This window comes from Solea senegalensis, linkage group LG13 (assembly GCF_019176455.1).
Source record: "Solea senegalensis isolate Sse05_10M linkage group LG13, IFAPA_SoseM_1, whole genome shotgun sequence".
Classification (NCBI taxonomy): domain Eukaryota; kingdom Metazoa; phylum Chordata; class Actinopteri; order Pleuronectiformes; family Soleidae; genus Solea; species Solea senegalensis.
In genome coordinates this window covers 6,269,252-6,280,700 of record NC_058033.1, presented here as the reverse complement: position 1 = coordinate 6,280,700, position 11,449 = coordinate 6,269,252, and the positions used below count along the sequence as shown (strand labels likewise).

Below are 11,449 nucleotides of genomic sequence, written 5' to 3'. Positions count from 1 at the left end.
AATTTGCCCGGAGGAGAAAAACGATTGATTGGCCGTGTACATATGACCCCGCCTCCACAGGTGGTGCTGTATCTGTCTATAAGCTTGTGTGTCAGTTTCCTGTTGACCTTTACGTCACAGAAAAACAAGTGAACGGTGAGATGGACGGCGCTGTGGTTCTGGTTGTTTCGTACCCGCTGTGCATGTTTATCGTGATATATCAGTTTAAACGTCGTCTCCTTCTACTTTCGGGTAGAATTTTTGGTGCGTCCACAGTACGCCAAGTCCCACTCCAGTCCGACTAATGGTATACATACACGAGTAGTCGGACTATGAATCGCATTATCCTGGTATGTTAGTATGACTAAGACTAGCTTGATTTTAGTCGGACTAACGTGTTTACATGACGTTAAGAAAAGTAAATAATTGTTTTAGTCCGACTCCAGTCCGACTAATCGTATACATGCAGGAGTAATCGGACTATGAATAGCATTATCCAGGTATGTTAGTCTGACTAAGACCAGCTCGACTAGCTAACGTGTTTACATGACATTGAGAAAACCAAATTATTGTCTTAGTCTGATTAAAGTTGGACTTTTAACCTGCCTATAAACATACTGTTACCGTGGCTACAATGTTGTATCTTTTACTTGGGTCCTTCCTTCAATTCCAATTTTGTAAAACTTTGTACGGACGAAAAAGGCCAGAAGTTCTGTTTCCATGTGGGAAAAATCTTTCAAGACCATGAATCCATGAAGACGAATTTGCCGTGTTCACCGGCCAATTGGAGCAAAAGCATAAAAAAACCCATGGTGAATTGCAGATTTATTTGTCTGGGGAGTGAATGGACTCATTCCTACTTAGTCCAAAAACCTGGTTTATCAGTTAGACTGAGGTACAAACAACTGCAACAGAGAGAAGCTGACACCAGCATTAGTATTTGTTAGTGTGTTAATATGGATGTAGATTATTTTCTCAGAAGGAGTTTTTTTAGAAACACTATTTTCAACTGAGGCTGTTGTCGTGTGGATGTGGATGTGGGGAAGTTTTTTTTTTGGGGACTGCTGCACTTATTTGTCGCTTTTAATTTTGATCAAGCCGAGAGCAGCTTACACACACACACACACACACACATTCCTGAGAGCTAGAGAGCTTTTTGGTTCGATAAAGACTAGACGGCCTCTAAGTAGCGTCTCTCATCATTATAGTTCCTGCAGCCTTCTCTATGGCTACGACTGCTCATTTGTAAGTGCGGGATGTTTCCACGGCTGTGGCTTCATCTTTTGTTACTCACCACTGTTTGCCATTCAGTTTATGGGGCCCACACACACACACACACACACACGGATCCCTCTTTCTTTTATTTAGGGAATTCCAGGCACATGTGAGTGAAGCGGGGAGGCAGTCCACATACCCCTCCCCCTCCAGCTGGTATCCCCCTTCATTCTCATGGATTTCTCATGGGGCTAAAGCAGACGAAAAAAAAGAGGAGGAGGAGGAGGGAGAGTGGGGAGGTGGTGGAGGAGGAGAGGGGAAAGAGAGCTAGGCTAATTCATCAATAATCTTTACCTAATCCCTCCTCCCTTCTCCCCTTCTCTGTCGCACTTACTCTCTCTCTCTCTCTCTCTCTCTCTCTCTCTCGCTCTGTGCCTGGAGGCATTCAAGCAGTACATCCATCCCCCGCCCTTACCTCACACAGACACACTCACTCACTCACTCACAGCCCTTATACTCACTTGCATGCGCATACACATAAGAGTCTGCCTGAACACGTCCAGGGGGATGAATCCAGCAGAAGAGTGTTATTTCTTTCACCTCTTCTGAGTGTGTGTGTGTGTGTGTGTGTGTGTGTGGTGTCCTCAGAGGGTTGTGTGTGTGTGTCTGCTCTTGACCGGGAGCTAAAATGGTGATTATAGACTGGAGAGACTAGGTGTGGCGAGTTGGGGCGGCGTCAAAGGCTTTTGTCTGTAGTTCCTGTACAGCCCACCAACCAGGAGGGAGGAGGTCCAGCCGTGTCTATCAAGAGTGTGTGTCCTGGAGCCATGCTCAGTCTGGGCTTGAAAGAGCCGCCACTGCCGCTGCTGCTGCTGCTGTGTGGAGCTCAACCACTCTCACGCCAAGACTCCAGCCACAGGGAATCAGACGAGCACAAGTTCAAGAGGCTCAGGACCTTTGTTGTCGGCTTCAAGAAGTGAAGGAAGAGCTGTTGGAGCATATCTGTGTTTTCTTCTTCTTCTTCTTGCAACACATGGCAGAGATTTTCTTCAGGGGAACCTAAACTTCTGTGGAGTGCAAGTGAAGAGGCTTTCTTTTTCTGTTCTGGGGGATTTGTTTTATTAAAAGCGACCGCTCTGATTATCGTTCACATTTTAAAGGATGAGCTCTCGATGACAAAACCGCTTGGAATATGGGATTTTTAACATTTGCCTTGGACCATGGGGACGTGCAACTCTGCGTTTGTGCTCAGCTCTGGGTGATTTTGATGAGTATGTCACATTTATTCCGTTTGTTCCCCCCGCTGCTTTGATTCCGCCAAAGTCACTTATAGTAGGTGTTAAACGGTGTTGACTTGTTTTTCCCGCTGACTTTTTGAAGAAGTCGAGTTTCTTGTTTTTTACTTTTTGACACTTTAGAGACGCCAGCCGGTCCCTCGTGAGTTTGTGTCTCATTCGCAGTTGTTTTGTTTTGTGCTGTGAGTTTTGAGATCAAACGTGTGGAAATGTGTGACCGAGTGAAGTGTGAGCTTTTCTGGGAACCTGTTGATGTTGACACGTCTCGCTCTGACATCTGTTGGCCACTTATCATCAGATAATAAACGTGTGTTGACCTTTTCCCCCCCGTTCTGTCCCCGATGGCTGGTGTAGTGGAGCAGATCTCTGACTTTCCTGTGCGCTGTTTGGTTTCATTGATCTCTCCTCTCTGCATCTCTGGCTTCATTGTTATCTAAAGTGCAATGTTTCTTACAGTTCTTGTGTATAAACCTCTCTTTTTCTCCTTTCTGTCTCCACAGCCCTTGCAGGTAAAATCTTTCCCACCAGCTCCGATGCGCTCCTCAGTTCCTCGGCGATGACGGCCAGTCCCTCGCCGCCAAACGTCTACCTGCCTGCCAACTTCAAAATGTCCAATGCGCAGCTGGCTTTCTTCCTGCGGGAGGCCCAGATCACAGGGCAGACGGTCGGTGGGGGCGGTAAGAGCGGCAGCAGTGGCCCCAGCACCGGACACCCACTGCAGCGAGCTGAGAGTTTTGTGGTTTTCCAGACAAAAGACCTCCCTGCCATCAACATAAGCTTTGGGCCTTTTGCCCGGGACCAGGCTCTGTCCAAGGAGCTGCTGCAACCAGCTAGTCCGCTGGATATTCCCGGCCAGCTGACAGTCAACTGGAAGGTCCGCGCCTTCATTGTCCAGGCCCGGGTGTTTTCCAACAACCCTGCGGTCCAGGTGTTTTTCTACATCGCTGGCCGCGACTGGGACGACTTCAAGGCTCAGGACAAGCTTCCCTGTGTCCGTCTGCATGCCTTCAGGGATGTCCGTGAAATTAAAACCTCCTGTCGCATGAAAGGCAACCTGGCGCAGTGCTTGGCCCAGCTGGATCTGCCTCTGTCCTGGTTTAACACCAACGTGGCTCCACTGGGCCGCAGGAAAGGCTCCGGCGACGGGCTCCTGGATGGGCTGACGAGTGAGACTTTGCAGGCCGAGCTCTACTACACGCTCCATGAGCCCAATCTTGAAGGGGAGTGCAGCGAGGGTTCAGGTTACAGGACTGGTGGTGGTGCTTCCAGGGGAGAACCTTTGTCACAGCACCCCCTGCTGCGCATTGGGAGCATCAGCCTGTACCAGGCCAGTCAGGAGCAGCAGCTGGTGGACAAGCAGCTGGACAAAAACATGTTCCTCAGGCTGCCCGAGAAACCGCTGAAACCCGGGGAGACGCTCACCATCTTCCTCTACTTGATGCCCAACTCCACTGTGGAGCAGTTCAGCCTCAAGTAAGTCTGCGCTTTCAAATTCACCCACAAAAAAACATGTGTTTACACGCACAGCAGAAGCTCCTCCTGCTCTTTTTCCTGTTTCCACGCAATCATGTGAGCACGGATCATCGACGAACACATTATTTGCCTCGCTTCCTGGTCGACCTCCACGCCAACACTCGTCATTCTCCTCCAGCCATAAACTACACTCTTTTATCTCCTTTATAATTACGCTTGCACGTAATCGCTCGCAATTTGTCCAAGGTTTATGCTTAAGGCGTTCAGGCTGCATCTAAACAAAGCTGTGCAGCTGCTGAGGTCCCCAGTCGACAGGCTTTATAAGAAATCTAGGGTTTTCCAGCATTACTGGAGCAATTACCAGTGCTGGACAACTTCATCATCGGCTCACTGTTCGGGCCTGCGCTAACGCGGCATGATGACATAAAGGCTGTTGCATAATATCTGAATTAATTGCAGGGATTTAATGGCGGCGGAAGGTCATGCATGTAATTGTGGTGATGTGTTTCCAGTTCATGTAAATGTATCGTGTTTTGAGGCGTTCATGCCTGATTTTCATGGTTGTTTGGAAGCAGCAGCACCGATGATGATGATGATGATGATGATGACGATGATCATGCATTCCTTCATATCATCACATTATTCTACTCCTCGCATTGTTGTTTCCATTTCCACCTCATTGTCGCTCTCATTGTAGAAATTCCAGCTCTGGATTTTTCGTTGTTGTTTCTTGTTCGCCGTTCTGTCTGTAGATAAGTAAACAAACAAACGCCCACTTCCTGTTTACGCCGGCACGAGCATGAACCTGAACGGTCAAGTGTGATAGTATTTGGACACAGATTGGTTTGGATTTTTGTCAGTAGTTTTATTTTGTCAATAAAATATCAATTTAATCATTCAAAAATATTGTATTTTATTTGAAAAGACACTTCTTCTTTGCGCTCCCTGATTTGTCCTTTGCACTGTTGTTTTTTGTTTGTGGGCGGGGCCTGAGGAAGCTGCCAGCTGGCTACTGTGTTTTGGAGCGACAGTTTTCCCCGACGTCAGATTTTCAGATTATAAACGTTAGATCAAATAAAATACAGTATTTTTGAATGATGAAATCCATATTTTATTTGCTCCTTAAGAAGTGTTGTTTGAAAACATGGACACAAATTTAATTCCATATGGACGTATCGTGTGGTGTGTCGGGTGTCGGGTGTATTTAGAGTCAGAGCTGGAAAATGATGGTGTTAAAGTGCTCATCACTGTGTGGTTCACCTTCTGAAGTGGTGGCCTAATGCTCTGAGAGTTATCGTTTTTCTCTCAGGAAAGGATTGTGTGAGTAATTTCTGTATTTTCTTTTAAATCACTGCAGCTGTGTTTGACCGGCTAATGCTCGCCGATCACTTATTGAAACGACTCTCGTGTTTGGCTCACAGTTTGAGTCACGTTGTGACGATTGCTCTCTTGGATTTCCGGTCATGCCCGCTGCAGCACGTCTGCACCTGATGATAACAACAACAACAACAACTGCTGCTTATTATCTACAGACACACACAAGCTGACCGAGTCTTATTGTCATATCTAATGTCGTATTTAATGACGGCTTCGTCATGCGTGATGTCGGCGAAATCGATGGAACCCATTTTCTTATAACAACATCATGAATTATTAAAAATAATTACCTGTGATATAGCGTTTAATGTGCACTCGCTGCATGAAATGGACTCCGACAGAGCGGTAATGAAAGGAATCATTGACTTTTGTTGTCATATTGCTAATGAATACATGCTAAATGTCTTCATTCTATGAGCATGCAAGTGGAAAAAGGCCATAAAACTATAATAAGTGGGTACATCATGTACATATACGAACAATCAGGCCCTTTTTCTTTTGTTTAAATGCTTTTAATTGGCTTTTAATGCTTTGGTTAGGGTCTTGACATAATGTAAAAGCCTATAATGCAAGTTTCCATCGTCTCACAAAGAATCCCAGCTTTATATTTTCTCTGATCAGTGTTTCTGACATCAGAGCTGTGTTCCAGTCCACTCTAATGGCTGCTGCCGTAAATAATATTCCCCCCCGGGTTAAATGCTCTGACCCGTTGTTTGTAGAAAGTCTCAAGCCCGTTCTGTCCCCTCTGCTCGTCCTTGTCGACGCAGTATTCACGATATGGGAGAATTAAAATGATGATTTGCACTTGACAAAGGTTGAGGGAAGTTTATCTCTCGCTCGTTGACTCGAAGGCAGCGGGAGGAGGAGGAGGAGGAGGAGGAGGAAGAGAAACGAGAGGAATCTATTAGCAGCTCAACTCAGGGATGATAATGATAAAAGATAGTGTAAATACAGTGGAGTTAATCAGAACTGAATATCACAAATACTCATCGAGTATTAATTAAGCCTCAATAAGTCATTAGGCTCTGACTGAAGAGCAGCGTGGTTTCCTCCCTGAAGAAACAATTCATTAACAGCTATTTCACTTAAAAACCTTCAGCAGATTATGATTAAGTCTTTGAAATAAAAGTACTTTTAGTGAGATCTGCGGGTGATTGTTGTGACATTTCCACTGCAACAACCTCTGATGTGTTCAAAATAGCAAGTCATTCTCACGTTTCTCTCCTGACATCGCATGTAAACTGAGCGTCTGGGTGTGTGAACGCGAACGTTAACAGAATTTTCTCTGGAGATTATTCTGCCTGCTTCCATAATCCCCAGTGAGATTATGTGGCAAAACTTTTTTTTTCTGGATTCTCTGGAGATCATAGACGTCTCCGTATCCTCCTCCCAAATGCCGCATGTTCAGCCTCGTCTGAGGAGAATTACAAACGACTTCCTGTCTTTATCTGTCGCTGTCTCGTGTGTTTATGAAATCACACATAGTTGTGTGAGTTGTAGTAGTTAGTGAGCATATTAATATAACAATAATAATAATAATAATAATCCAAGTAAATGAATCACCTAAAGGGTTTGGAATCCAATTGTCTGAAGTAAAGTTACGATTATTCTAATTTTGCATAAAACAGTACACACTGGTGACCCGAGTGAGTCACCTGCCAGATTTAAAACCGGTGGAATGAACCGTTCAAACAGAAATTTGATAATTGTTCCATAACAATCTCAGCAAGTCGCGTGGGATTTTTCTCGGTTTCTTCTCGTCATGATTGCTCCGTCCTGTTCAGCGTTGTCAGTGTGTTGGTTTGTCTCCATATCCGTGCTGCTGTCTTTGTCGTTTACAATGACGTATGGATTTCCCGAAGCGATCGAAACAGCGACCGTCCAAATGACTGCAGATCACATTATGATGGTGTTCACGAAGCAAGAATATTCTACAGGGGGGCGAGACGGGAGAGGAAAAGTGACGAGAGACACTTTTTTTCTCTTGAAAGTGTCACTCGCTGGAGAACAAATCAGCTTTAAGATCAGGGATTTCTTCCTTGGACTAATTAGGAGGTTTTGAACTGTGTGAACCGATAGTGAGGGTTGAGTTGGTAGTCGAGACGTGTGTCGTATAATCCCGTCAGGACGGGAAAAGGGAGTGACTCTCTGGATCACTGATACAAAAAAAGTTTTTGTCTCTCTCGTTTCCAAACTAAGTAAAAATAAGCCTTGTTTCTGGAAAATGTAGATTATTTTTTTTGCCCAAAGAGAAAAATATTCTTAGTGGGTGGAATTCTATCACATACATTCTTAACGTCAGTTTAAATCAAGTAAAGGAAGATACTTTACTTTATTTTAAGTAAATCATTCTTACATTAGCATTTCAATTACAACTTTCATGAATTTTGTCCAGTTTTTCCTTGTTTTAAGGAACATTACAGACAGATTTACAAGCTTGTAGCACTACACTATTTCAACATTAAAATGTACCATTATAGACTTAAAGCCTCACATTAAGTCCTTTATTGACTTAACCTTATATTAGTTAAAATAGAAATACACGTAAAAACAATGATCTCACAGTAAAAACCGCTACTGTATTATCTCCTTAAAGAGTAGGTAGTTCCACCTAATGAAACTTCATACAGTATTTAACTCTCCCCCTTTGGGAAATTACAGTCGCTCACCGGGAGTACTAACAAAATGTTTAATCAAGAAGCAAGAAGTGCAATTTTGGGCTTTGGCATTAAAATTTCATCCCGTCTTGTTCAGTGATCACAGTTGCGTTGAGAGCAGCGATGCGTCTTGGCTGCTTCCCGACCGGCCGTAGGTGGTTTGTCTTCAACTTTTTCCCGCTGGAAGCTGTAACGTGAAATTCATTTATGATTTAGAGCTTTTTACCAGCTGCTGTTTGTGTGAATTTATCCTCGCGCGGTCCGTCCTCGACCGAGACCCGTGAGTGCAAACCCATTCCTTATCAGAGTCCCAATCCCCCCAGGAATCCCAGGCATTCGTCTTCGCCGCTGTCAGAGACACATTTACACTCAGGAATCCGCCACACTGTGAAGCGTGCGGCGAGGTCGTTGTTCTCACGTTGTTCTGCGCACGTTCATCACAATCGAGATGGAAATAGTTGAATTAAATCAGACATTCGAGGGTTAATCGCTGTTTGTCCCTTTATTTTGTGCTAATGTAGAAATGTATTATACATTTATGAGGGGATGCAAATGAGTATCTTAAAATCTAGGGTCATTAAAGGTGCTGTGTGTAGAATGAATACAATCACCTCATAATAAGTCTTCTTTAACCCTTCTGTGACCATCCTGTCGGCGCTGACAGGATTTGGCACGCGCACTTCTCGTTACCGTTACTCCGAGACCGTTTTATGATATCGAGAAATTCAAAAACTATGGACCCTTGCAGTCGTGAAGCATTAAAGATGTTTGACTTGTTATCCGTGATGTCCACGCGGCGTCTAGGAGACGGAGGCCACGGTTTGACCACCTCAGGACTGAGTCTTTTCCCACTGCTGCAGTGACTGTCTGCTGTACGTCAGTGGTGTGTTAAATGTATTCACCACACAAGTGCAATGATGATGATAATAAGAAGAGTAACATGCAGAGCTGCATTTTCTGGTATCTCGCACGCTGGGCTTGTCTCTGTGTGCAGCATTTTTCACCGCTCGTCATTTATTGTTGAACATCAGCAGTTCAAGTCAGTGTTGTACACTTTTCTTTCCAGAGAAAGTGTTTGTGTCGCACAGAAAATAGAAGTTAACGTGTTCCAGTGAAACTGAAAAGTCAGTCACTGGAAGTGAATAGATTTCAGAAAAGGCTGCACATTTAAAGAGTCACACTGTCATTGGAGACTAAATTCAGTCGCGTGGTGAAGAGAATGTCATGCCACTTAAATATCACCTTAACTTAAGGTGTAATAATGTATGGATTCTGTGAAGCGCTGCATCTATGTGACTTTCCCCCCATCCTTCCACTCATCCCGCTCGACAATGACATCCTTATAATAACACTCCATTATTTACAGACGAGTACAGGTATAAAGCAGTGATTCCCAAAGACTGAGTTTTCCAACCCTTTAGTGAAGATGTATGTGTATGTTTAAAAGAAAACAGGACTTACGTCATCATTACCAAGTCAGAATTATATAAGGTTTAACAGATATGTGTCCACATGTGCTGGCGTCATGATTCATTGATGGGGTATAAAGGTATCAGGTGTTGCTGAGGGTTAGACAGTGATCTCTGGTGATTTTCTCCGTCCACTTCCTCATTCTTGTGAAGTTCAGGTCCTGAAGGGCGGGCGAGTAAAAGTCCCAACAATCTTATCTTCTATCTGATCTCATGTGTTATCCATTAGCCCCGCTGCTTATCCTTCAAGGGTCACAGAGGTGGGAAACTTGAGAGGGAGTGGAGTCGCTTCAGTGAATCCACACAGAGAAAACCTCTCACTCGCGTCGGTGCCAGTTGTTTAATACACAACAGTCACGTCGAGAGACGCCTGTCGTCCAGCTCTGCGGATCTTTGCTCTCGCTTCTTTCTTTTAGGCTGACAAAGTCGACCGCAGTTCCCCCTGCAGCAGTGATCAAACCCGCTGTGAGTAACCTGCACAGGATCAAACAGCAGATAGTGATGAGCTTGTGCACAGAGTGAGGTATTTAGTAGTTGAAGAGGCAGATCATTCACACAGCAGGAACAGTGTGGTCCAAACTGTGGTCTCAGATCCAAAACATCAGACCACCTCTCAAGGAGGCCGTGTTCAGACCAGATCACTTTTTTACTGCATGGCAGGCTGCATAGTGATGCCACGGTGGCTTCATTTCATATAATGTTGTTTTTATAAAAAAGTTGATGACGATGGATGGATGGATGTTTACGGTGGTGTCGTACAAATGAGCGGCAATCAGAGCGCTAGTCGTACCATATCTCCAGTCTCCAAAACAGAAGTGGTACAATCTCTTGGATAAGGAAACAAATTCTGCCCTAATCCACCAATCTCCGTACAGTAGGCGTGTCCGCTGTGTGTTTGCAGTGATTAAAGTCTCCGGGTGTCCTCATGCACCGACCGTGTCTCCACACCGCCTGTCAAAAGACTGTTCGATTGGCGCGGAGCTCAGCTGCGTCGACCAGTGGAGAGACTCATCAGTTCCTGAAGTGGCAGAAATTTCACAACAGTTGCCGTTAAATGGGTCAAACCCGCGGTGCCTGCTGCCTGTACGGTGACCTGGTAAAGCCTCTGTGTGTGTTTCTGTTACCACAGAGACGAGTCTGACCCTTTAGGCCTCCGCGTCTTTAATGAAATGATAATTATTTGCTCGACTTGAACTCACCTTGTTGTGCCAACGAGCTGCAGCTGGAGAGCAGCCAGAGCAATGGTCTCTGCTGTTTTATTCATAAGGAGATAAGTAATAGTCGCAGAATATCAGCGGCTCACCCCAATGAAGTCCTTAAATGTCAGCCAGGTCGGCGCTCGCATACCGACGAGGTTTTTTGTCATTCAGTCCCAAACAGTCTCCCTGAACACAAGCCTCCGATACACGAGGTCGGCGATGGGTGGTTGACCTATTACCTCAAAACAAGTTTAAGTTCTACTTCCTCTGTTTCCATTTGAATGGAAGTCTACAGGAAAATCAGCTTCTATTTCCCACTTGATTTCTAACAGTGGTGAACATTTTCCTGACGATTTACTGGGTTTAAATGTGTGTTTAAGTTCTTGTTCAGTAGCACGTGGCGTCAGTTTTGTGGAGAATAAAGTGACAGCGAGGAACATACAGTGGGAACGTTGTCGGTGATGCTTGTGAATCTCTGGTTTGAGAGAATTTGGTTCACAACCAAAAGACATAAGACATTTCTTAAAAAAAAAGTCTCCTCTTCCTCATCAGTACCATCTTCTTCTGTTGATTCCAGGTCAAAGCCCGAGGGCAGGAACATGCACACGGCAGTTTTTGTCCAGTTGAATTTAGAATTTAGTTCAATTCAGTCAGAAAAGGTCCGGTTCCAGATGGATGTACACACGATACACACAATTCTCATGTTTTTTCTTGCCCAAGTAAACACTGTCATGTTTCTGCACACAAACACGCACTGCACTCGTCCTAATCTATGGACATTGCAA

The 11,449-nt window shown here is 44.7% G+C and overlaps 1 protein-coding gene across 1 annotated transcript in view; it reads left to right on the top strand.

Moving 5' to 3' along the window:
- Positions 1–1,703: 1,703 nt before the first annotated feature.
- tmem132e (transmembrane protein 132E) overlaps positions 1,704–11,449 on the top strand; it is a 113,576-nt gene continuing 103,830 nt past the window's right edge. The window contains exons 1-2 of the mRNA XM_044042229.1: positions 1,704–2,465; positions 2,990–3,962. Coding sequence (XP_043898164.1) covers positions 2,387–2,465; positions 2,990–3,962 — 1,052 coding nt within the window. The 5' untranslated portion in view covers positions 1,704–2,386. The remainder of the gene's footprint in view (positions 2,466–2,989; positions 3,963–11,449) is intronic.